We start from the raw sequence: 27982 nt of genomic DNA, 5'->3' as shown, positions 1-27982 counted from the left end.
TCAGTAGCAATCTTTCAGTAAAGGATTATTCATGGTTTAGTAGTTACCATGTAAGAAGTTCATAATTTTCACTTGAATGTGTCCTCCATCAGCTGGGAAAAGAGACATGACTTCACCAGATACTTGAATCAAATCATTTCCAAAATTGTAGCCAGTAAACTGCAAACAAAAACAGGACAGGTAATTGTTAATGAATCTGGAGCAAACAGTCTTTGTTTTGTAGTCAACATAAAAATAAATTTTGGTAGAGATAAATTTGTATTCAACAAGTTTAGTGGTTTTAAGAAGTTATGTGGAATACTTTTAAATTATGCCATGAAGATCAAATTTACACTTTAGTTTCTGGTAATAACCTGGGTGGCTGGAGGAAAAAAAATCAGATAGTTTGACAATCGCCCATTTAGGCCAGCATATTATATGCTCAACATCACCATCTGCCAGAACTGATATTGGGTGTATAATATTTCAGCCTAAATATGGATGCTGTATTATAATATAGGGATCATATAATTTATTACTCATTATTCCTGCCCCAGCAATATTGTTCATAAGACAGACGAGCAGTAGTAGCAGTTAACATTACAGGCTTCAGTAGGAGAGTTGCATGCCAAATGACTGTTTTGATTAATGCTGCAGGCCATGTACTTTTCCTCAGTTACAAAGCCTTGTGATTTACACTTCAGACAGTTTGCGTATTAGTCCAAATGATGTTATTGGCAATTATTTGATTTGTCTAAAACACCTTGCAATGTCTGACATTGTTTATGGATGAGTTTTTGCACCTTTATGTCATTATGCCCAATGCGACTTTGCGACTCTCTGAAGGAATAGGACTTCCTTAGTAGAGCAGCTGGTGTTCAGAAACTCTCACACTATTGCAATGGAATACAATGTGTACATTGTATAGCAGGTTCCTTTGTACAGCTTCAAAAAAGAGTCAAGTGGAGAGTCCCATTATTCAGTCAAAGAGAGAAATTTGAAATTTTTAAAAGAACTCTGAAATCTTCATTTGGCATTATCAGATGACAGGGGCAAGATTTTCTGATGACCAGCAAGCTGTTCAAAATTCCTGTATTACATGTCTTTGGGAACATGTTGTTCTTCCAGTATGCTCCTAGATGTATTCTTTCAAAAGGAAGCTGACTTTCAGCCATTTGGTGAGGTCCTGCACAGAGCACAGCTTTTCCAAAAATGACTGGCCCCTGCACTGAAAGGTCTTGACTGTCAATGCGGCCTCAGCCCCAGGCTTGTGGGTTGTTAAAACCTTGGATCTAATGTTAAAATTGATGAGGACATTTCAAACTATCAATTCTATCCAGCCAATGGCAGTGGTCTAAAACCAACTCCAATAGAATACTTCCATTATTTACCTCAATTTCCTACTCAATTTACTGCATTTGTTACATTGCCTGTGAGTTTCTTCCATCAACAAGTGTGCTGAAGTGAGATGCAATAAAAATTTTGTTCTTTCATCTGATGTGGACCACTCCTCTCCTGGCCTCAATGATGATGGACTTGAACTCAGGAAATGACTCAGAGAGATGAGCAGCTAATAGGTGATCAGAAAGTCCTGACTCCCTTTTTCTGTGGGTGGAATGCTGCCCTTGGAAAATAATACTAATATTATTCCATATCAGATACAAAATTAGGTGGAATCAAAGAAACAGGATTCTCCATTCAACCTTCTTGTGTATGACATGAGAAGGTAAATACTTGGATGCTCAATCTGTCAATCCAGTCAATAGTCTCCTGAGATGTCATGTGGAGAAATGCAGTACCCCTAACAGCAGAACTTCATGGGCACATTGATGTGATACGTTCCATGCTTTTGGGCCCCATTTAATTTTAGGCCATTACATTTAGGTTCTGTGATATTGGCACTCACCCAGCTGAGACTTCCCCTTTCACTACTTGCTTTTTTTTTATAATCTTGGCAATTGTTTCAAAGTCTAAGTGTCAGATTCTTGAAAATATAAAAATACCAAACCTTGTAAAATTCTTCCTTTGGCTCAGTTGGTTGCTGAACTTCTGGTACAATCACTGAAGTGGCTTCTTGCTCTTTGATGGTTTTATTGTCCTGCCTTGCTGATTTTGTTGCTGATTTAGTTGCTTTGGACCCCACTGATTGTACCTTTCCTTCCTTCTTTTTGCTTTCCGGCCTCTCTTTCTTGCCCTTTTTTTCTTTTTTTTGTTCTTCCTCTTTCAATTTTTCCTGGTCTTTCTTCCAAGCCTAGGAAACAAGGAAGTAGAAAATAAGAACATATAAAAATATTTGCATAAAAATGTTCTGTCAGTCCTTACCTATCACCACCATCACTGCCTGACTGATTCAAGAACATAAGCAGGTAAGCTACAACTATATGGGGTGTTGGTGTGTCCTTACCTTGAGTACTGCATACAAATTTTGATTTCTTTATTTAAGGAGAGGTATTCTTGGATTGAAGGTTCACTAAATTTATTCTTGGGATAAAGGGATTATATTTTGAAGAATGAAATAGGTCAGGCCTATACTAACTAGAGTGAGTAGAATGAGAGATGATCTCATTGAAAGTTGTTCATATGTTGAATAACAACAAAAGATGTCGCTATGGGAAACTGCTCAAATCCAAACATTTTAAGAAATATGTGGAGCATTCTTTGTTCTTATTCTACCTAAGTCTAGCAATTTACCTGCTTAACGGTACAGTGATGATTGCATAAATAAATTCGCTAATCTCACCTGAACTGAAAAAAAATCGACATTGTTTTGGGAGGTCAAATGTAAGGGGAAAGTAGACACTTAATGGCAGGATCCCTTACAGCATTGATGGACAGAGGGATCTTGGGGTCAAAGTCCATAGCTCCCTGAAGGTGGCAACACAAGGAGATAGAATGGTAAAGAAGACATATGGCATGCTTGCCTTCATTGGTTGGGCATTGAGTATAAGAGTCAGGAAGTCATGTTGCAGCTGTATGAAACTTTGGTTAGGCTGCACTTGAATACTGCATGCAGTTCTCGTTGCCCCAAAAAGTAAGGATGTGGAGGCTTTGGAGAGGGTACAGAAGACATTTACTTGAACACTGTCTGGATTAGAGGGTATTAGCTATAAGGAGAGGTTGGAAAAACCTGGACTATTTTCTCCAGAGTATTGGAGGTTGAGGGGAGACCTGATAGAAGTTTATAAAATTATGAAGAGACATAGATAGGATAGACAGGGTAGAAATGTCAAATACTGGAGGGCACAGCTTTAAGGTGAGAGGGGGAAAGTTAAAAGGAGATGTGAGGGCCAAGTTTTTTTTTACACAGGAAGCGGTAGTAGCAAGTGTCTGGAATGTGCTGCCAGGGATGGTGGTGGAATCAGATATGATACTGGCATTTCAGAGGCTTTTAGGTAGACACATGAATATGCAGGGAATTGAGTGGTATGGATCACGTGAAGGCAGAAGGGATTAGTTAAATTTGGCATCATGGTTAGCAAAGACATCATGGGCTGAAGAGTCTGTTCCTGTACTCTACTGTTCTATGTTCTATTATTCTCAATTTTCATTCATTCCTCACCTGAACTTTGTCCATTCCCCAGATCTTCCCTACCCTTCCTTAATTTCTTTATCTTCATTGCTAAGGATGGGAATGTACCAAAATCCACCAACTCCCACTGCTAACTGAACTACACTTCCTCTTAGCTCACTTCTTATAGGAACTTGATTCCATTCTCCACACCTGTTCTGATGATATATAAGATAAAACTATGGCTTGCTTGTGAAATTGAAATCATTAGTGCATCATTATATAAATAAAATATTTATATGGGAAACTTTCTTCAAAATAAAGCAATAAAACAGTGGGAAATTAGGTTATGCTTTTGCTAATACAAATGTGAAATACTCACTTTAAGTGATCCCTCACGCATGAAAGGTTCATTACTCATTTCTTTATCTTCTTCTTCAACAACAGCTTCTGGTTTGGAGTCAGGTCTTGGAGTATTTGCTTAAAAAAGGAAAAACATCATAGCACCATCTATGACCTATGGTTAAGAAAAAGATTACTATGTACCGTCGGGTGTTTAGGATGTCCCTAAGTCCTTCATTACTAAAGCATTATATCTGAAGTGTCATAAAAAGGATTATTAAAAAAAATAAGGAAATGAATGACTAGATAAATATTTTTTTTGATTGAGGAAGGATACTTTGGCCTTGGCACTGGAAAAAACTTACTACACTTTTTCAAATGAGGGCTGGCTAATCTTCATCTCAGTTTACTCACTGCTGCACTTAATCGATCAAGGAGAGGAAATTTCACCTACTTTTCCTTCACCCCACTGCAGCAGTTAGGGGGATTTGCTTGCATTGTAGGATTCCACGAAGTGCAGGTATTCAGAGGTTGAACTTACATCCTGACAGAGACTTTCCTGGCAATCTTCTGCCAGGTGGAGGGTCTCCGTGGTCCCTAAACATGTTGGATGTAACCCCCATCTGATTCCCTGGGAGCACTCTCCCAACCTGCCAGGAAATAGTCAGGCAATCATCATGGTCTCCAATTCCTTACATTCACACAGTGAAACTAAAAACATTAAGGATTTTGGCATCTAAAGGGTCACATATGGGAATATAAAATTGGTATTATGCCATATCCCTACCCACTTTTTCTAATTTTGCTTTGTGATTTTCTGCAGTGGAGCTGCTCGCTCTAAATTGGGTGGGCATATTTTTAAACAATACTGTACTGACATGGTGATATCATTTTCTGCCATTACGACCTTATTTACAAACATCAGCTATCACTCTGATCTGCATTTTGACTTCAGAGTTGGTAGATCCTAAAAAAAAAAAGTAAATTTAGAGATAGCCAAAGATAGGAATAATCTCCCTTAGTTAGCCTTGGATCAGGAGGGGCTAAGATATCCAGGCTGCGATGCCAATAGGTCCCAAAAGGTAAGTGCTCTAATTTTTAAAATTATATCCTTTTGCTTTCAAAATATTGTTATTAAACCTCCATGATTTTGTTGTAATACCAATTTATCAGCAGGGTGAAACAACTGCAAAGTAATATTTTTATTTTTTTTCCAATAGTCAATTAATTCCTCCTGTTTTTCTGGTGTACTTTAAATAGTGTTAGAATGAAAATTTCACATTAGCAGATGGTATTACATACGTTGAGTTTTACTTCCAGAAGCAGCTTTCCTCTTCTTTGGGTTTTCAGAAACGGTTACGGGATCTGTAGGTACTTCAGGTGGAGTTATTTGTAATTTCTGGGCTTCTAGCTCTTTAGCTGCCAACTCCTCTTGATACTTGGCTTCCTCTTCTTCCACCCAGTCTGAGATTAAATATGCAACATGTTCCAAATAATTTCTAAGGGAATAGAATAAAATTAAAATCATATCCTATTTTGAATTATGGATGAACTCCATTTAAGCTACTTGAAATTCCTGTTCATCCTTACCTTTAATATAGAATCATAGAAAGTACAGCACAATACAGGCCCTTCGGCCCACAATGTTGTGCCAACCTTTAAACCTTGCCTAAAAACTATCTAACCCCTTCCCCCCACATATCCCTCTATTTTAAATTCCTCCATATGCTTATCTAGCAATCTCTTGAATTTGACCAAAGTGCCTGCCTCCACCACCGCCCCAGGCAGCGCATTCCAAGGTGGTGTTCCAATGTTGCACCGACCTCTCAAAGATAAAATAATAATTTCAATGCTATCCATGGTGTAGTAATGAAATGCAGAATTTAGCTTAACTATTCTTCCAACATTTCTGTCTGATATTAATGGTAATCTCCCATCTGCAATGTGGGGAGGTGAATAGTAGTGGGAGGCAGAAGTGAATGCTGAAACGATTTAATTATACAAAGGTCTATTCAGGTGAAGTAGAACCAGTAACATCACCATGCGAAATTAAGTGTCTTAATAGTTTATGGTACATCTCAAAAGAAGTGGAAGATTGAACAGGTTCTGTCAAAGTCCTGATGCAAGAGAGGCAAATCAAGAATTTCATCATTTCAAAGTCAAGAACACCCTCCTTAAAGGGGACCCACCTAGGAGCAGAAAGTCAGTGCCAAGCCGAATGCAATTTTCAGCACCCAACAAATCTGGATCCCTTGAAAGAAACGTGTTGAAACTGTAATGGAAAGGTAACCAAGAGTGCCCATTCTTTGGCCAAAAAAGCAGGTCACATAACTCAAGAAACTTTTTGTGCTTATAATTTGTGTCTTCCTCATTGCTGGTGCTCTCATCAGTTACAAGATCTTCCTAAAAAGCAACCTACCAACAAAAGGACACACATGCTTGCACGTGTGTGCGCGTGCATATGCACGCGCAAACACACACACAGAGGCACACATATACAATCTGTACATGTTAACTTGTAACATCTGAAAAATATTTTACTGCTTGAAGACATAAATTGTCTCACCACGAGGGTGCAATCCTGCACCAAGCACCAGAAAAGCACTTACTACGCTAATGGTGTCGACAATTTTGAGAAGTCATATCATCAATTATAACCAGATAAAGGGAAAACGGCAGGTTGAAGCTGCAAGTCTCTCAAGACAGAGTTAGAAAGTGTTCCTTTTGTTCACCATTCCTTATTTTCCCACATAATGTCAGGATACATAAACAAGTGTAACAGACTGTCACAGTGCATTCCTTAAGTGCTTGAATAATTGCCTCTTTTCTATTTATCTAGGTATGCTTCTGATAACATTCCCTATTAATTCCGACATGAATTCAGCAGGCAGATTTCCTAACTTAAATGCTGGTGAAGTTTACACTATCCCACTGGACTCCTTGAAGAGTCCTTTGGTAGAGAGCAGTTGTCCTGTCAGCAGTGAAATTCGGGACATTTACCTTCATTCAGAGACTCAAATTTCTCATGGTTATGTAAATAAAAGCTGGCAGTTCCACGCAGAACTACCAACTTCCAATCTGCAGCTATAGGGCACTGTATCAGCACAAGAATGTGTTGTGACATCCCTGCCTTTTGTGTGATTACAGCAATTTGAGGAGCATCAGCACCAGACATCTTAAAAAGTTGATGAATTTTGTGGTGCAGAGGAGAAATGGGAATGCAATTACAACAGACAGCATTATCCAATTCCAACGACTTGGGAATTGGAGATTAATGGGATGGAAATTGAACATTGAGCCTTATTACACCTATTTTTACATGTAGAATTGGCTCACAGTCTTGGTAACCAATGATTAGCACACCAAGACCACATTAAAACACCCAACTTGATGTTGGATCATATCTTTTCCAAGCATCAACTGAGACCACTCAAATTGGCAGTAGGCCCATTATAGAACATAAAACATAGAACAGTACACCTCAGGAACAGGACCTTCGACCCATGATGTCATGCCAAACTAATTAAGCTAATGACACCTAATCCTTTCTACCCTCACATGGTCCATACTCCTCCATTCTCTGCATATCTGTGTGCCTATCTAAGCCTCTTAAACACCTCTATCATATCTAACTCAACCACCACTCCTGGCAGGGCATTTTAGGCACCCACCACTCTCTATGTAAAAAAAACCTGCTCCACACAGATCCTTTGAACTTTAACCCCCTCAACTTAAATGCATGCCCTCTAGTATTACACATTTCCACCCTGGGAAAAACATACTGGCTGTCTACTCTATCTATGCCTCTCAAAATTTTATACACTTCTATTAGGTCTTCCCTCGGCCTCCGCTACTCTGGAGAAAACAATCCTAGTTTGTCTAATCTTCGTATAGCACATACTCTCTAATCTAGGCAGCATCTTGGTAAACCTCTACTGTACCTTTCTCAAAGCTTCGACACCCTTCCTGTAATGGGGCAACCAGAATTGAATTCAATACTCCAGATATGGCTTAACCAGAGTTTTTTGAAGCTGCAACATAACTTCCTGACTCTTGAACGCAATGCCTCAACTAATAGAGGCAAGCATCTGCCATATTATGCCCATAATCTTGTTTTAAACACCATTGAAGAAACTAAATAATCCAGTGCCAGACCTGTCCCACTCTAGATTCATCAATTGGCTAAGTAAACAAAAGGATGACATTAAATTTAACAGGAAAATATTTTCCTAAACCGAAATGATGAGGTATCCCCCAACTCTCCAACATCCTGATGGCTGCTATTAATAGCTCTGCCTAAATTAGCACTGCTGTCTCCGTGATGCAGGCTTATTTCAGATGTTCTGGCAGGAAATGGATCAATCACCAAGAGTCTTCCATTTCTGTGGAGCTATAAAACCCTGATGTAACCTCAAGCAACCAGAGTGAACTGTGTAGAGATTAATATGGCAGCAGGGCATCATCTTCCCTCATCTATCCCACTGTTGATGTGATGCTGTGCTCCTGCAATTTAGAAGGCATATGGGCTCTCCATGTAGGCAAATGAGAACTTGATCAACTCCATGATCAAGCTCCAATTGGCACAATTTTAATTCCGGACCACTGAAATCATACAAACCATAGGATACAATGAGAGAGGTACAATTACATGGATTTGGTGCCAAAAAGGCCTGATAAAACTAGATTTTATTTTTCTGTTTTTAATAGTTACCCAAAGCTGCAGTCAGCTGTTTATGGATGTTTTGCTGACAGCAAATGAAGAGAGTGTAAAGTTTTGCCAATTCTCCATCACTTATGCTGGGAGATCAAGAATGAACCTAATGCCTAGGGATTGCTTTGCCATTAATTTTCAATGGTGGGAATAAATGCAAAGGACTGAGGTAAGTTTTCTTAAATTGTTTGAGTTTATTTAAAATATTTTAAAGTCTTCCAATTGCTTATTTTTTGTCATTTAACATTTTGATTAATTTATAATAGGTTTTGAATATTTCTGAAGGTCAGTAACATCAAGTTTATTCCAATCTTCATAGCCAGCTTTAGCTGTCAAATTGTTTTAGCTATCTTGTGGGTAGGGTTTGTTCTGCCCTCTGCCCTGTTCCCTCCCCACATCACTTCCTTACAATCAAGGGAAGTTTTGTCACCATGCAGATTCTTGCTGGGAGAACTCTGTGAAACAAGATTGAATATATTTTGTATGTCACTGTTGACCTCAAATTCTGGGCTATTAATATTCCATTTGAGACTAAACCAGCTTCACCTGAATGCCTGTTTGTAACAAATGGACTTTTTCTCAATTATCAAACACACAGAGTCATTGTTAGAATGTTAGACCATGGAAAATCAGGTTACCATTCAGAATTAATAAAATAGATATATTAGATGATCAGCATTTGTGTCTGATCCCATGCATACTTATGAGCCACACTTGCAATGGAACAGAGCAAGACTGGTTGACACATAATTTCACAATCTGCACTTCGATAAATCTCGTTGATAGCATATTTGCTGCTGGCATACTGCTACCAGCCTGATTTGAAAGTGTACAGGTTACATCACTGTTCAAGTTTGTCCAGTTGTAGTCTCAAACTATGTATAAATCATAAAAAGCATTATTCTATCCAAAGCTTCTGTTTAATACATCTTAAAATATTAATTTTAATGATCAGCTAAGTTCACTTAAACAGAAAATTAGGTCTGCAGGAGAGGAGTACACACCTGAACCCAACATCCGAGTGCAGGGCTGTTTTCCAAGATTGTTTACATTGACATTGTTTGTTCATGGGGTTATGCAAGACCAGTAGTGTAGAGTTGTCCTGTCTGTGGTAATATGTATCCAGACATCTATAAAATGGCACAGCTTCCTGAAGAACCTAAAAATATACACACTATGCTTATATTGATAAAAGCAGAAACAACAGCTGAGATATTTTATATAAATTAGTATTACGATCTGTAAGTTTGTAGATGACACAAAAATCGGCAGAGTTGTGAATAGTGAGGAAAGTTTGTCAAAGGATTCAGCAGGATGTAAACAGATTGGAAATGTAGGCACAGAAATGGCAGATGGAGTTTCAGTATGAGGTGTTTCACTTTGGGAGGTCAAATTTAAGAGGAGAATATACAGTAGATGGTAGGATTCTTAACAGCATTGATGTACAGAGGGATCTTGGGATGCAATTCCATAGCTTCCTAAAAGTAGCAACACAAGTGGATGGGGTGGTAAAGAAGGCGTACAGCATCCTTACTTTATTAGTTGGGGTATTGAATATAAAAGTCAGGTAGTCATATTGCAGCTGTATAAAACTTTGGTTAAGCCACATTTGGAATATTGTCTGCAATTCTGGTTGCCGCATTACAGGCAGGATGTGGAGGCTTTGGAGAGGGTGCAGAATAGGTTCACCAAGATGTTGCCTGGATTAGAGAGTCTAAGTTATAAGGAGAGGTTGGACAAACTTGGATTGTTTTCTCTGGAGTGTCAGAGGCTGACGGGCGACCTAATTGAGGGACATAAAATTATGAGAAGCATAGACAGGTTAGACAGATTCTTTTTCACATATGGAACGGACAAATACTAGAGGGCATAGCTTTAAGGTGAGAGGGTGAAAGTTTAAAGGAGATTTACATGGCAAGTGTTTTTTTTTTACGCAGAGAGCGGTAGGTGCCTGGAACACTCTGCCAGGGGAGGTGGTAGAAGTAGATACAATAACAATGTTTAAGAGGCATTTAGACAGGCACATGAACAGACAGGGAATAGAGCAATGTACACCACATGCAGCTGGATGCAGAGTTTAAACTGGCATCAAGGTCGGCACAGACATCAAGGGCCAAAAGACCTGTTCCTATGCTGTAATGTTCTATGTTCTAAATGATACCAGGTATCTACAGTTTTGATTTTTATACACAAAATTCAACCATATCAATCACTTTTCATTCAATGTCAATGCTAACTTTATTCTACATGCAAGTTGGTGTTTCTCCCAAATAGCCATATAACTGCTGAACTACCATCAACCAAACAGCTTCATGAATAGCTTATCAACATCCTGGTCTCATCCATTTAGAGATATTCCTTTTGCCCTATCCATTTCTCCCCAGCTTCTCTATAATTTAAAATTAACTTTTTTTTTCTCTCTCATTCCCCGTTCTGATGAAGGGCCTTCCACCTGAAATATTAACTTTGTTTCTCTTTCCACAAATGTTGCCTGACCTGCTGAGTGTTTCCAGCATTTTCAGTTTTTATTACATAAATATATGTTCCTATTTATTCTTCATTGACAAGTAGGCTTGAGCAAGACTGGAGGTACAGATGATAAAATTATAATATACAGAGTCCTTGTGCTGTCCAATTTACTTGGCATACCTACATTGATCTCCTACATACTGTTACATAAAATTACAAAGCAATCCTCAGGTTTTACTGAAGATAATGTTTAAATTACCTGTATCAGAACAATTGGATCATGCTGCTCAGCATAACACCATTCCATCAGTGATCGGAGCTGCAGTTTTGCTATCTCATTTATCTCAATCTTTAGAGTATCAGCTTTATCCTAATGAGAATAAACAAAATGTTTTGTTCTTCAAATTCTGTCCTGATTGATGCTAATTTAATTTTGAAAGTTGGATTAGAATATATAAGTAGGATAAAAATTGTTAGGTAAGTTCCAAAGTCGATAATTCAACCATGATTCTTAACTACCAAAATTCATGAAGCGAAGTTGCAAATATTTAAGAATGCCAGCTAGAACTTGCAATTGCATTAAACTTGTTAAGAATTGATTGTAAGTGAACCACTGATTTATTTTGCCCTTCCAGTCACATCAACTGGATTTTGATATTCAGACGTTGTTGAGCTCTGGACAACACCAAAAGTTAGATGCACTACTGGAAGCTTTACTGAATTTACCATCCAGCCATTTAAACTTCATGGGTGAAAATTCCAGGTTTTGAATTTGGCAGACAAGAAATTCTTAGCTTCTATTACCATGGCCCAACCAAAATGCTCCTGCTAGGAGCACAAGGTCGAAAATAACTTTTCCTGGTTCTAATTTAAAATAAACAAATGAAAGAACAGCACTGAACAACCAGACCATATCTGGACTTTTGAACAATGGAAGCCATTCAGTGGTCTTGCTGGCTGTGTGGAGGCAGTCACTTGCAGGGATTCCATATTGAAAAATGATAGATAGTGGGCAATCAATTTGCAACATGTACATTTGTACAAAGAACATGTCTGGTTTGTGGAATAATTCAATGGCCTTTTAAAATGTTTTTAGCTCATAATTTGTATCATTTTTCATACCTTTTCAGTTAAACTCTCTCTTCTACTTTCCCTCTTAACCATTTCAGAAGCATCGACAAGTTGCTCTGAAAATAAATTTAAAATCTTAGTTGTTAGTATCTTTGGACACAGAAGGGATTTTTTTTTACATATATGCAGAACTGGTGAGGTGCCTTCAGATCTTGGCAGTGCATAATCAGAAATTCACACCATATTGCCTAAGATCTTATTTCATGGTCAGTGCCAGCTTGAACTTCCAATACGAACAAGAGCCCCACAGGCACTGGTAAAATCTTCTTTACACTAATAAAATCAGCTAAATGAGGAATAGTGTAAACTCAGCTCAGGCAATTGATAGGGAGAATCCTTGCAAAAATTATACCCAAATGTAGCCAATACTAAGACTCTGCTTAGAAATTAGGTTCTTCAAATTTCATGAAATATTTTATACTTGTTAAAATTATGTTAATTTTGATATATTAATTGATTTTTACAGTAAACGTGAAGAAATGAAGTACAAATGAAGTGATTAATACCTGAACTGGGTGGTTCCTTGCAGGACATGCTGCATTTCCTCAAACTGTGTCTACTAAACTTTAGAGGGCATGTTTCTGATTCTTCTGAGACTTTGGTAAGTAAGTCCTCTGGAAGGAAAAAGTAAAATCTCAGCCACTGAATGCAAATAAATACTTCATTTCCAAGAAGATTATCTCAGAGGAGCCAAACAGTATTTGACCTTAAGACAAATTAAAAAAAGACACTGGTTTTTGTTTTTCCTGAGGATTTTAATTTTGAACCTTTAGCAAATGTTATTGAGACAGGTATGAAGCAAATATCTATTTTAAAAATACTAAAATACAATAAGAAGCTTAAGGTTTTCCTCCAGCAAATACAAGTACATGGGTTTTAGCTGTCTGCAGTGGTGCCTGAAAAATTGCAATAGAACACTTGGTGGGGCTGGAGGAGGAGATTGGTCGGGGTTATGACTGGAAAGCAGACTGTAAACATACAATGTGGAAGAAAAGTTGTGGCAAGGCCAGGAACTTATTCTATTTTTAATTCACAACTGTGACGTGCACATTGCTGTGAGGCCAGCACTTATTGCTTGTTGTTAATTACTGCTGCGAACATGGTGGTGAGGTCTTTCTTGAACTTTTCCATTTTTTTCAGTGGGTCAGGCAGCATCTATGGAGGGAAATGGATAGTCGATGTTTTGGGTTGAGACCCTTCATCTGGACCTGAAATGTCCATGTCACCCATTATACTGTTAGAATATTAGCTTTCCCTTTCAAAAGTTTCATGATGGAATGTCAACATAAGACTGTATCTTATGGGCAGAGGTACAATGTATGGATGTGTTTTTGAAGGATTGTTTGGGCACAACGGGTCTTAAATGGTGTGGTGGTATGGAATGAAGCAGGGTCTGAGGGGTCAGTAGACTTCTGGTGTTGGAGCAAATCACAGGACCTCACTATTATGTTTGACAATTGCTCCAATTTTAGGGTAATCCTGACAGCAATGCAAGGGCTTGGACAAGCAATGATTGGCCCATCCTCATCTCCTTCCTCACCCATATTTTCTTCATCCATTTGTCCCTGTCCACACAAAATCTTCTCTGCTACACGATATTGTGCTGGATACAGCACACCACTGTCATTCAGGGCATTCTCATGAGCAAATGTCAAAGATTGTCATCAGACCTATTTATCCAGCCAAAGTGTGCCTTTTAACATATCAATAACCTGCTCAATGTCACACCGAGTGGCCATCTAGCTTTTGTTGCTGAGAGTTCCTCATGTGCATTTTGAGCTGTGTTTGAAATGGATATCTCTATTGCTGTGCCTTTGGCCCAACTTGTTCATGCTGACCAATGTGCCACTTTTGCTTGCATTTGGCCCATATCCCTCCAAACCTTTCCTATCCATGTACCTGTCCGAATGCCTTTTAAACATTGTAACTGTACCCATTTCAACCACTTCCTCCAGCAGCTTGTTCCATGTACTCACCAACCTCTATGTGAAAAACTTGCTCCTCAGGTCCCCCCTCACCTTAAATCTAGTTATAGACTCCTTTACCCTGGGAAAAAGACTGTGACCATGCAGCTTACCTCTGGCCCTCATGATTTTATAAACTTCTATAAGGTCACTCTCAGCTTCCTTATCTCCAGGGATAATAGCCCCAGCCTATTCAGTCTCTCCCTCCAGTCCTGGCAACACCTTTGTGAATCTTTTCTGCACCATCTCTACCTTAATCACATTCTTCCTATTGTATGGCAACCAGAATTGCACACAATACTCCAGATGCAGTCTGACCAACACCTTGTACAGATGTAACATGATGTCCCAACTCTTTTACTCAGTGCTCCAACTGACGAAGGCAAGCATGCCACATGCCTTCTTCAGTACCGTGTCATCACTTTCAGGAAACTATGTACTTTTACTCCTAGATCTCTCTGTTCTACAGCACTCCCCAGGGCCCAGCCATCTACTGTGTATGTCCTGCCCTGGTTTAATTTCCCAAAACACATCACTTTGCAACTGTATGAATTAAATTCCATCTGTCATTCCTTTGCCAACTTTCTCAGTTGATCTAGATCCTGTTGTAACTTAGAGAACCTCCTTCACTGTCCAGAACACCACCAATTTTGGTGTCATCCACAAGCTTACTAATCATTGCCAACTACCAGCTTCAGGTACCTCACCTATGGCTAACAAAGATACAAAAATCTCTGCCTGGGTCCCTGCAATTTCTTCCCTTGCTTTCCACAATGCCCTAGGATACACTTGGTCAGACTCCTTGGATTTATCTGCATTTATGCACCTCATGACTGCTATTACCTCCTCTTTTGTAATGTCGATATGCTTCAGGATATCACTGTTCCCTGCTGAAGTCCCCTGCTTTCCATGACCCTTGTCGTGGTACATACAGAAGTATTCAGTTAATACCTTGCCCATCTCCTGTGGCTCCACAGATAGAAAACTACACTGATCCTTAAGGGGACCTATTCTTTCCCTAGTTACCCTTTTGCTCTCAATATACCTGTAGAACCTTTTAGGATTCTTCTTTACATTATCTGCTACAGCTACCTCATATCCTCTGTTTGCCCTCCTGATTTTCCTCTTATATGTACATCCCTTAGGCTTCTCAAGAGATTCACTTGATCCCAGCTGCCTATAGTTATCATATACCTCAATATCCCTCATCCAACCAGGGCTTTCTATTCCTGCCAGCCATGCCCTTCACTCTAACAGCAACATGCTGTCCCTGAACTCCCACTTGCCAGACATCCCTTTACCTGCAAACAGCCTCTCCCAATCAACCTTTGCAAGTTCCTGTCTAATGCCTTCAAAATTTGCCTTGCCCTGATTTAAGATTTTAACTTGTGGACCAGTTCTATCTTTTCCCACAATTATTAAAAAACTAATAGAATTATGGTTAATAGTCCCAAAGTGCTCCCTGACTGACACATCAGCCATTTGCTCAGCCTCATTTCCCAAGAGGAGGTCAAGTGTTGCCCCCTTTCCAGCAGGGCCATCTATATATTGCTTGAGAAAACTGTCCTGGACAGACCTAATGAATTCTGCCATATCTAAACCCTGAGCACTATAACAGTCCCAGTCAAAGTTAGGGAAATTAAAATCACCTAGTCTTACAACCCTATCATTCCTATATTTATCTGCGATCTCCCTACATATTTGTTCATCTAATTCCCACTGGATGATGGGGGGGTGGGGGGGGGAGCTATAATATAATTCCATCAAAGTGATCACCCCCTTCTTATTTCTACCCATATAGCCTCACTGGACATTCTCCCCCAACCTCCCGAATATCCTACATACTGCTGTGACATTCTCCCTAATCAAAATCACAACCCCTCTCCTCCCTTATTTCCACTTCTATCACACCTGTAGCATCTGTACCCCAGAACATTGAGGGGCCATTCCTTCCCATACCTCAACCATGTTTTTTTAATAGCTATGTTAGAATTTTTAAGTATTAGGATCCTGGTCAAAATGTTACATAATGTTTCTTTCAATGTTCACTATTTAACACTCAAATTTATGATGGATAAATTAATCAGCAAAATTGTAACTATATATCTCATTACATAATTATTTAAACACTTTATGGTTAATTCTAAATAAAAGATTAACCTCTAGCAGTCAGAAGGATCATTAGCAATAATGTCAATTTATAATCTCCATATCTATTCAGCATAATAAACATTAGTTTAAAAAGCAGGTTAATTTAAGTAATTTCATCCCCATTGAAAGGATTACCTGCATCTTTGTTTTGTGTTTCCATCTTCTTGACATTAACAATTTCTTTCATTTCCTTTGCAAACCTGACAGGGTCATCCCAGGGTATATATGTCGATTCAAGCTCTTCCTCTAACATGTCTTCCTTCTCTTCCAATTCTCCATTCTCATCCACTTTGGTGAACTTCATGCTCTCAAACAAAAATTGCTTGAAAGCTCTTTCCACCTCAGAACGTGTCATCTTTTCTAAGTAAAACAATACAAAGTGCAATCTGTCAATTGGATGAACTATAGAGATCATCAACTTTGGTCAACAACCTGAAACATTAACTCTATTTTTCTCTGCTATTTCTATTATGGTCTGGATTTCCAGCATCCAATGTAGTTAAGTTTGTGATCTTTATGAAAAACCAACTGTAACTGTGTTAGCGACAAGAATAAGATGAGTTAAGATCATGAATCACACAAACAAACTCATTTATTGCAAGTGCAATAGAAAAGAAGGTCCTGATTTTCCTCATGTTCTTTTGGCACCATGCACAAGTGATTCATACAATGCTTTCGAAGTATAATGATTGTTAAATATGCAAAACCCATTATCATCTTAAAGTAGTAATGTCCCATAAGTAGCAATGAAATGTGTAACAAATTATCAAGTTTTTTATGATGTTTGTTGACAGTGAACTGTATGCTTGCATATCACAGGTACCCCCTGGTTTGAACATTGCCATTATATCTTTAGTATTTTTAACCATAAGAAGAGATATATGGACTTAGAATCACAAGAATGGGACCTTTGATAATTTATAACTCTTACTAGATATATGGAATGAAGTGTCACATTAGTTTTATTTTGGATTTTGCAAAATCATAAATTACTGCACATTTTTCTGGCAAAAATAAAATTGGCGCGTGTTCAAAATATTATGAGAGGAAAAAAAACCCATAGACTTCTGATCCCAAGATACAAATATTATCAGATGCATAGAACTATACTTCTAGCAAGGTAACAGTAGTGGAGCAGCTCTAAGTAATTTCCCAGTCAAGTCTTTAGATAAATAGGTATCTAAATTATCAGCAAAACATCAATAAACAAAAACATTTTTGGCGTGAATTATATTTATATGGTTAGGAATTATGTAGTGACAGGAGTGGATATAAGAAGATATATAACTAGATTTTGGCAAAGTTTGGTATTTTGATCTATTCTGATTACCAGTTTTGGAGAATCATCAGTTGTACAAGCAGTGAGGGGAAATGGTGGGAGAATTCTCACAGGACGGTGAATGGAGATTTTAGCATGGTAGAATTTCTATCCATCCTAACCATTTTCCTGGTTGAAATTCATTGGTATGATTAGGTGCTTCCCAGTTGGATTGACACCATCAAGAGAGAGAGCACCAACACAACTGCAGACAACTAGACAAAAAGAGGCAGTAAGGGATTGAAGAGTCCCAGAGATGAGAACTAAGTTCTGCCAAAAGCTGTAATTGAGGCCTGAGGCCTTCTGCAGGTCAGTGTCTGACGTCAAATGTGGAAGAGACAGTCTGCTGGAAGAACCCGTGAATCTTTATCACTGGGTAAGAGAGATAATAGGGGAATCCATCAGTTGCATATGAATTGCCTCTCCTAACATTTACTTACAGTGGACTAAGAAGGAATGGCTATTGGAAGACTAATAGTCTTAAATTGGATAGTCCTGTCTTAAATTGGATGGAAGTGCCCAAACTTCCTCACAGTTGACACAACAATTCCATCCAATTTAAGACAGGATTGCAGGAGGGAATTCAGAAAATCATCCTTGTCTTTTCTTGCAATGGAAAATATAATAAATCAAAAAATGAATTTCTTCAGTAATTACTTATCTAACACAAATTTATAATGGATATGGTATCAAATGTACTATAATTATAAATTTAGTATTATCATTTAGTGTTCTGAAGCAAAACTTAAAATAACATTTTTAAAAACTGTGATTCTCAAAGTATGTTGTGGATTTTAGTGTAAAAAACACAAAGCTTTCTTTGATGTTTCAACATAAGTGATAATGAATTTGAAATGATAAATGCTCTCTCTAAAGTGATGGAGATTTTCAGGTCAAATATACTTTTTATGCAATCTTAAACCTGCATTTTAGAAAGAGTCATAGAGAGATTGAGCATGGAAACAGGCCCCATGGCCCATAAATTCCATGCTGACCATCAACTAATCTCATTTTTTATTTTCTCCACATTCTCATCAACTTTCCTATGACCTACTTTCCCCCAGATTCTACCACTCATCTACACACTAGGGGCAATTTACAATGGCCAATTAACCTACCAACCAGCATGTCTTTGGGATGTGGGAGGAAATTGGAGTACCCAGAGGAAACCCATGCAGTCACAACAAGAATGTGCAAATTTCATGCAGACAGCGCCCAAGGTCAGGATTGAACTTGGGTCTCTGCCACTGCAACGCAAGGGGTCTACCAGCTGTGCCACTGTGCTGCCCTAATTATTGTATTGTCATTATGTTAATGAATATCAACAAATAGCAAAATTAGGTAATCATCTGCCTCAAATAATGGAATGAAAGAATTGGGCAGTAATATCTTACCACTGGTACAATAGTACATAAGGTCTTGAATACTGGCCAATCGTTTATCATCAATCTCAGGCAAAGGAGGAATAAAATTAAGAGACTTCGCCACTGGTAACTTTTTCATCATTTCCTGCTCAATCTTAGCAGGATCAAAGCCATGTATTACCTGAAACAGCAGGAAGATCCAGATATTCAATTTCTTATAAAACTGTTTTAACTCAACAACTCTGAATGAGGAATAGGAGAGAGAAAGAAACACAGGAAATGGATGGGCTATTCAGTCATTTTAACCCATTCTACCATTCAAAAATATCATAGTAGTCTGTGATTCAGTTCCACAAACTTGCCTTTTCCCTATATTACTTAATAAATTTAGTTAGCCAAAATCTATCCACCTCAGGTTTAAAATTAACATTTAAGCTTGTGTCACCTATTTTCAAATGGAAGTTCCAGATTTCCAGCAGCCTTTGGAGTGTTAAAGTACTTCCTAACTTCAGCCTTGAAAGGCCTTCTTTTAATCTTTAAACAATGCCCATTAGAGCTGGACTCTCCAATCAGAAGAAACAGTTTTCCCCTATCTAGCCCATCACTTTCCCTTGACCCAATAAATTCTGGAGAATACAACCCTAGTTTCAGCAATCTATTTCTGAAATTTACCCTTGGTAAATCTACAGAGTAATTCTTCCAACACATCCTTGGGGAAGGTGCCCACAATTGGTCACTGTAATCCATATGAGGTCGAACCCAGGGATTTATGTAGCTTCAACATAGCATCTGTCACTTGTTCTTTAGATATAATAGTCACCCATTAGCCTTTTTGATTAATTTCTGAACCAGTCTATGATATTTTAATGGTCTATGTACATGGGCATTCAAGTCACTATGAAGCTTCACTATTAGGTTTCCATTATTGATAAATAGTGTGCACAATCCTATCATTATCATTATCACTGTCAATAGTGAAGTACCTCATAATTGCCTCATTAAAATCCATTTTCCACACTTCCATATTTACTTAAAGTCTAAAAAATGGATTACAATTGCTAGAATATGTCATTTTACATTGTTTTGCTAATGATAGGTCACAAATATAATGTATAGGTAATTAATGATTAATTTTAAATTAAAAACATTGTATGATCAGTATCTGCAACTGCATTGCAATGAAATAATTACATATTAATGGTAATTACTGCCTGAGAAAAAGTCCAGTAAAACACAAATTCAGTTGTAATGATTGTATGAATATGAACTCGGTCCACAAGATAAGCTAAAATAGAAAATGAAACAACAATAGCTAAGTAAAATCTCAACAATGGAAAATGCTGAAACTCTTCATCTTTAACCTGAAACATTAACTTGGTTTCTCTTTTCATAGATGCTGCCTGACGTGCTGAATATTTCCAGCATTTTCTGTTTTCATTTCAGACTTCCAGTGTCTGCTGTTCTTTTAGACATACAAAGAAAAAATCAAGTTTATTTTTAAATTAGAGATATCAGCTTCAACCTTTGAAGCTACTAACAAGATAAAAACTCTTTAAATGACACTCCAGGAAAGATACAATTAACAAGATCAAAGATATCAAAGATGTACGTTTCTTCCCTGTCATTAGGTAATTATGCAAGGCAAAGGACCAGGAACAGGAAGTTAAGACCAAAAATGGAATACATTTCCCAAACAGCAAACTTCTGACAGTACAAAAAATCAAGAAACTGTGTTTACTGTTAGGATTTTGTGGTAGTCATAGCAGTTTTACAGTACGAGATTGAATCCAAAGTCAGCAGCTGTGAAAATTTGTAGTAAATCAAAGAACAATTAGTTTATTCAACGTACATTAATGATAACTCAGCTGCGCAGAACCACTGAGAAGGCAAATTACATGCACACGTACAAAAACCTAGGTACCTTCAGATGATATGTCCGCTGTGTCATGGTGTCATGGAGATTAAGGAGGAGAGGCTGCTTTCCATGTGGTCTTTTTTGTTCATATTTGTCCATTCCCTCGATTACTTTCTGTGTAATAACATTAATCAGAAAAAAACATTACACACCCATAAGATTAACTGTTTAAAAATCTATCCATGGTTAAGAAGTTCTTCATATATTTAAGGCAAATAAAAGCTGCCTTGGTAAATAAGTGTCAGGATCAATATTTTAAAACCTAAATATATATTCTTATCTTTTGAAGATTAGAACAAAGGTTTCAAATATTAGATTTATGAATAGATCAGAAAATACTGGAAATATATTAGCAGGTTCATTATAGATTGAAAGAAAATAAGTTCAGGTGAAACTGTCCATCAGAAATCACAACAGGAAGTTTGAAAGGCAATAGTTGTTAAGTCACGATGCTCCACCCACTATGTGGATGGAGCAAACTTGATGGACCAGCTGCTCTTCCCTCACCTGCCGCTGATGTATATTTCCTATATTATTATTTCAATGCTAAATTTGCATTTGTCCTGGTATAAACTTTATGTCCAAATTCTGGTACACAAAGTCCATTCAAATTACTGAATAAGAAAAGAATAAACTCAAAGGATGTATTTTTTTTTCTGGTGGTCTTGCTGTAGCTTGAATGGGAGAGGTACCTCTTCCTTCTCCTTGAGCACAGGTAGCTGTATATTTTCTTGTGGCTCAGAGCTTTCCTCATCTGCTAGAGGCTTGTCTTCTTTCATTACGTCATCCTGCATGCATCACAACAAAAATAAAAACTGAACATTTCATTGAAATTTCAGTTACATTAGCCGTTTCTGATTGAAGTCAGCAGCTTTAAATTCCTGGCCCTGAACATATCAGATGACCTGTCCTGGGCCCAGCATCTTTACTTTCTTAGGAGGTTAAGGAGGTTCAGCTTATCACCGAACGCTCTAACAGACTTCTACAGATGTACTGTTGAAAGTATCCTGACTGGTAGCATCATGGTCTGGTTCAGCAATTTGACTGCACAGGAACGTAAGAAACTGCAGAAAGTAGTGAACTCTGCCTAATAGATCAAGGGCACATCCCTCCCCACCATCAGCAATACTTACAGGAGGCGCTGCCTCAAGAAGGCAACATCCACCATCAAAGATCCCCACTATCCGGGCCACGCCATCTTTTTGCAGCTGCCATCGGGCAGGGGGTACAGAAGCCTAAAGTCTCACACCACCGGGTTCAAGAACAGCTACTTCTCCTCAACCATTCGGTTCTTGAACCAACTGGCAAAACCCTAATCACCACCACAGTTTAGCAGCACCATGACCACTTTGATTACTTTGCACTAAAATCGGCATTTTATTTTGTTCTAATTGTGTTTTGTTCTTGTAAAAATTGTGTTTAATTTATGTTTTCCTCATGAATGCTGTTCATGTTATGCTATATGCCTGTGATGCTGCTGCAGGTAAGCTTTTCATTGCCACTGTGAATACATGTACTTGTGCATATGACAATAAACTCAACTTTGACTTTGCATTTAAATTCAAAAATCCTTCTACTTTAAAAATGCAAATGTGAATGGAGATTTTCCTTTTATCTCAGCTGCAGACACTTGTTTCTAACAGTTCCATTTCTTACACTCCCATTCTCAATGCTTTCCCTCATTCCCAGGAGAGAGTTTTCCTTGTTCACTAGGCTCCACTCCCAATGTCATTAGCCTAACATTTTTTTATTTAGTTTACAGTCTTTGTCACTCATAATGCTGTCTACTCAACATAGGGATCAGTTTGCAGAACCCATGTTCAATACACAAATGTGACTCGAAACTCTGTTCTTATCATTTTAATTCAATACCCCCAATCTGACATCTCTATATTCAGCTCCCTGAAATATTCTATTAAAGCTTAACAGCCCATCTTTCAATAAAGGCACTTTATATACTTCAACAATTTTAGAACATAAACATTGCTCCCATTTTTCTTTTGAACAGCAGCTGTTGTTTCTTTACTTGACCATTATTCTTCTCTTGTTTTGTTGTAATTTAATCAATTTTTAAAATTTAATTCTACCTTATCACAGAACTTCCATTTTGTTCTTTCCTCCTTCCCCCTTCCCCTGGCTCTGTACTCAAACATGCTACATCAAAATTTTCCAGTTGTAATGAAAGATTATTGACCTGCGGTGTCAACATTAGTTTGTTCTTTGCTTCATGATCAGAATCTGAATCAGAATCAGGTTTATTATCACTGACTTATATGTCATGAAATTTGTTGTTTTGCGGCAGCAGTACAGTGCAAAGACATAAAATTACTGTAAATTACAAAATCAATAAATAGTGTGAAAAAGGTATAATCAGGTAGTGTTCATGGACTGTTCAAAAATCTGATGGCAGAGGGGAAGAAGCTGTTCCTGAATCGCTGAATGTTGGCCTTCAGGCTCCTGTACCTCCTGCCCGATGGTAGAAATGAGAAGAGGGCATGTCCAGATAGTGAGGGTCCTTAGTGATGGATGCCACCTTCTTGAGGCACCACCTCTTGAAGATGTCCTCGATAGTGGGGAGGGTTGTGCCCATGATGGAGCCTCCATACCATGTTGCGATGCAACCAATCAGAATGCTCTCCACTGTACATCTATAAAAATTTGCAATCATACTAAATCTCTTCAAACTCTAATAAGCATTTATCGAATGTTGTTTTTATTTCAGTTTTTAGCATTTCTACTTTTATTTTGTAAAGATTTACTTAACATACTTTTCATTTCCCTTGGGGGTTTCCTCATTATCACTGAGGACTTCAACCAGGCAAGCTTGAAGAAGTCTCTGCCGAACTACCATCAACATGTCACCTTCAACACCAGTGGACCAAACTCACTCAATCACTGCTTTACCGCCATGAGGAATGACTACTGCTCCATCCCTTACCGCACTTTGGTAAATCAGACCACCTTGCTGTGCTTCTTTTTCCTATGTACAAGCAGAGACTGAAAAGTACGGTATCGGTGGAGAGGACTATGAAGAGCTGATCAAGGGAGGCAGAAGAGCAAATAAAGGACTGCTTCAAATCGGTGGACTGGGCCATGTTCAAGGATTCACCGACTTCATAAATAACTGCATGGATGAGTGTGTACCCACACAAAAACATTCTGAGTCTTTACCAACTAGAAACCCCAGGTGAACCAGGAGATTTGTAGTCTGCTGAAGGATAGATCTGTGGCATTTAGGATGGGTGATCCAGAGTCATACAAGTGCCATTAAGCAGGAAAGCTGGAAAGAGTGCAGAAGAGGTTTACAAGGATGTTGCCAGGACTTGAGGGACTGAGTTATGGAGAGAGGTTAAGCAGGTTGGGACTTTTTCCACTGAGCACAGAAGAATGAGGAGTGATCTTATAGAGGTGTATAAAATCATGAGGGGCACAGATAGGGTTATTGCGCATAGTCATTTACCCAGGGTTGGGGAATCGAGAACTGGAGGGCATTGGTTTAAGGTGAGAGGGAAGAGATTTAATAGGAATATAGGGAGCAACTTCTTCACCCAGAGGGTGGTCAGTATATGGAATGAGCTGCCAGAGGAAGTGGTTGAGGCAGGTACAGTAACAATATTTAAAAAGTACTTGGACAGGTGCATGGATAAGAAAGGTTTAGAGGGATATGGGCCAAACATGGCTAAATTGGACTAACTTAGGTGGGGATCTTGGTCAGCATGGACCAGTTGAACCGAAGGGCCTATGACTCTATGACTCTAAATCCAAGTACAACCTCCAGAAGGCCATTGCAAGCAGGAAGAGAATTCCAGACTAAGCTGGATGCTTGACAGGGCTTGCATGCTATCACTTCCTACAAGGTGAAACAGGATAGCATTAATGGCAATGGCGCATCACTTCCAAATGAGTTCAATGTCTTTTACGCATGCTTTGAAAAGGAAAATAATGTCACTCTTACATGAGCCTCCATAGCTCCTGATGACCTTGTGACCTCAGTCTCCAATGCCAATGTCAGAGCCTCCTTCAAAAGGGCGAACCCACAAAAAGTGTCCAGCCCAGATGGCGTACCTAGCCGGGTGCTGAAGATCTATGCAGACCAACTGGTATTCAAGGACATCTTCAACCTCTTGCTTCTGTGGTCTGAGTTTCCCACCTGCTTCAACAGGGCATCTATAGTACTAGTGCCAAGACGAGCATAATGACCTGCCTCAATGACTACCGTCCAATAGCAGTTACATCCACCATAATGAAGTGCTTCAAGAGGTTAGTTATGATGTGAATCAACTCCAGCCTCAGAAATGACCTGGGTCCCCTTCAATTGGCCTATCACCACAACAGGTCAACAACAGATGCTATTTCACTGGCATATGTCAGGCTGGTGTTCATCAATTACAGCTTGGCATTCAACACTATCATCCCCTCCAAACTTACCATCAAGCTTCAAGACCTGGGCCTCTGTACCTCCCTTTGCAACTGGATCCTTGACTTCCTCATCAGAAGACGTCAATCAATACGGATCGGTAACAACAGCTCCTCCTCACTGACCATCAACACAGGTGCACTTCAAGGCTGTATGTTTAGCCCCCTGCTCTACCCTCTTCACACCCACAACTGTATGACTAAGCACAACTCCAATACAAATTCGCCGACAACATCACTGTTGTTGGCTGAATCATGAGTGGTGATGGGTTAGCGTACAGGCGTGAGACAGAAGTTAGCGTACAGGAGCACTGCAGTAACAACCTCACACTCAACAACAAGATCAAGGAACGAATCATTGGCTTCAGGAAGGAGAAGTCAGGAGACCACATGCCAGTTCTCATTGGTGGATCAGAGGTGGAGAGAATAAGAGCTCAAATTCCTGGCCTAACGAGTCCTAGGCCCAGCACATAGATGCAATCATGAAGAAGGCATGCTAGCGCCTCTAATTTCTTAGAAGCTTAAGGAGATTTGGCACATCACCAAATAGCAAACTTCTACAAACGCACTGTTGAAAGTATTCTGATTGGTTGCATCATGGCCTGATGCAGCAATTCCAAAGAACAGGAAAACAAGAAGTTGCAAAAAGTAGTGGAGACAGCCTGGTCCCTCACAGGCACAGCCCTCCCCACCACTGACAGCATCTATAGGAAGTGCTGCCTCAAGAAAGGGGCACCTATCATCAAGGATCCCCTCCGGGTCATGCCCTCTTCTTGCTGCTACCGTCTGGCAGGAGGTACAGAAACCTGAATTTCCACACCAGCAGGTTCAGGGACAGCTACTTTCCTACAACCATCAGGTTCTTGAATCAACCTGCAAAACCCTAATACTACGTCAGCGATGGAGCACTATAGACCATCTCTTGCACTACCATGGACCTTTCTCTGATTGTGTTTTTTTTAACTGATGTCTTGTTTTGCAGTCTTTTTTTCTCTTCACTGTCTTGTATAATTTATATATAATTTATACTCTGTGTGTTGTGTGAACCTATGTGCCCGTGATGTTGCTGCAAGTTTTTCATTGTACCTGTACCTCACCGTATTGTACACATGACAACAGACTTGACTTGCACTTCTGACCATTGACATATCTTGCAAACATCCTTCTTATCTTTGCTCTGTCATGAAGGCAACGCCCTTTTAACTTTCTCATTGCAGATTTGCACGAATTCCACCTATGCAGATCCTATCCTCATACTCTCCTAACACCCACTAAAAAGCCATCTCTGACAAGGAAGGTACTGCATATTGGATTTGACACTCCCATCCACCAACTCAGAGCCTGGCATCTCATCAAATGTAGTGTAGAGGTATGAATTTCACATGATGATACACCTGGCACTAATGGACTGCAGCCAGACCGAGAAGGTAGGGTAGCATGTGCAAAATCCTCAGAGGGAAAGGCCGTACAGGAGGTCTGCTCCAAAAGAATTAGGTGAAGATTATGAAGGAGTAACCTGCAGGAGAAATCTGACGCAGATGCATCATGGAAACTTTTGATATGTTTTTCATCATAATAGAAAGGCTGAGAGCTATCGAGGAGCTTGGGAAAGTCCTTTTCCAGTCTTTGTAGAATTCTGCATGGAGCCATATGGGAAGAGGTGTACACCTCCATACCAGTAAATACTGACCTAACCATATTAGAACATTACAGCACAGTATAGGCCCTTCAGCCCACGATGTTGTGCCGACATTTTATCCTGCTGTGACAAGAGATAGCAATAGAAGGGATAGTAGCAGGGGTGAAAGTAATCCTGCAGCAAATTGCAAGGCCACAAACCAGGCAAGTGCCAATGGACCAACAGGGCTTGAATCTACTGTTCTCGTTCATAAAATACGATGCCATTGCTAAAACTTACTTCCCTGTAGTTGTCCTACATATTAAATTAACCAAGAATACATGATAGAATTTCAGCTAGGAAATTCCAAATGAGTATCACAATTGGATTTGTATCACATGTGCACATTCCATATGTTACATATGCATGTGCATCATACACAGGGATGTTGGTGGAATGTGGTGTGCTGCTCTACTCCAAGTCCTGTATAAATCCTGTAATCCCAACGTACACTTATATTCCTTTAAAAAGCCTGTGCCGTGGAATAGAATTCCTGGCCTGCAGAGTGAAGGAATGAGAAATTAGAAGAGGTGACTAAAGATTTTGTCAGAGATTACTTTTGAAAAGCTTTTAAAGACGTGTCTGGTGGAGAAGCTAAGGGAGAGAATTCCAGAGAAGGATGCTAGGTGGCTGAAAACACTTTGCTAAAGTAGGAAGAAAGATAGGGGAGTAGAGTGTAAAGGAATGGGTGTTTGTATTGGGGACAAAGGGCAGCATTGGGGTTGAAGGAGATTCCATTGAAGGGATCGTGTGAAACAATGGAGGGATTTATAAAAGACAAGAGTTTAACATTTAGGATCTTACTGAATGATGAGCCAATGCAATCAGAAAGGGTAGAAGTGGTGGGTGAGCAGAAACTTTGTGCAGCGAGGATTCATGCTATTTTCACGCAATTAATTTCTTTTCAAGTGTAATCATTGCTACTATTTATATTAACATGGGGAGATGATGTCAGGTACTGAGTTCTGTTTCACGCAGAAGTTAATAGTGGTAAAACAAAACTCTTAAGGAAGGTAAGGTAGGAAAAAGAATCAAC

At 39.0% G+C, this 27982-nt stretch overlaps 1 protein-coding gene across 1 annotated transcript in view; it reads right to left on the bottom strand.

The window, feature by feature from the left end:
- Nucleotides 1–27982, bottom strand: part of spag17 (sperm associated antigen 17) — a 176148-nt gene that overhangs the window by 110025 nt on the left and 38141 nt on the right. The window contains exons 15-26 of the mRNA XM_052014463.1: nt 21545–21640; nt 20859–20966; nt 18968–19118; nt 16391–16615; nt 12647–12754; nt 12132–12196; nt 11269–11379; nt 9545–9699; nt 5132–5328; nt 3870–3967; nt 1988–2230; nt 48–159 (exon numbers count right to left, since the gene is read on the bottom strand). Coding sequence (XP_051870423.1) covers nt 48–159; nt 1988–2230; nt 3870–3967; nt 5132–5328; nt 9545–9699; nt 11269–11379; nt 12132–12196; nt 12647–12754; nt 16391–16615; nt 18968–19118; nt 20859–20966; nt 21545–21640 — 1669 coding nt within the window. The remainder of the gene's footprint in view (nt 1–47; nt 160–1987; nt 2231–3869; nt 3968–5131; nt 5329–9544; nt 9700–11268; nt 11380–12131; nt 12197–12646; nt 12755–16390; nt 16616–18967; nt 19119–20858; nt 20967–21544; nt 21641–27982) is intronic.

This window comes from Pristis pectinata, chromosome 4, assembly GCF_009764475.1.
Source record: "Pristis pectinata isolate sPriPec2 chromosome 4, sPriPec2.1.pri, whole genome shotgun sequence".
Lineage (NCBI taxonomy): Eukaryota > Metazoa > Chordata > Chondrichthyes > Rhinopristiformes > Pristidae > Pristis > Pristis pectinata.
This window is presented reverse-complemented; position numbering and strand designations above follow the sequence as displayed.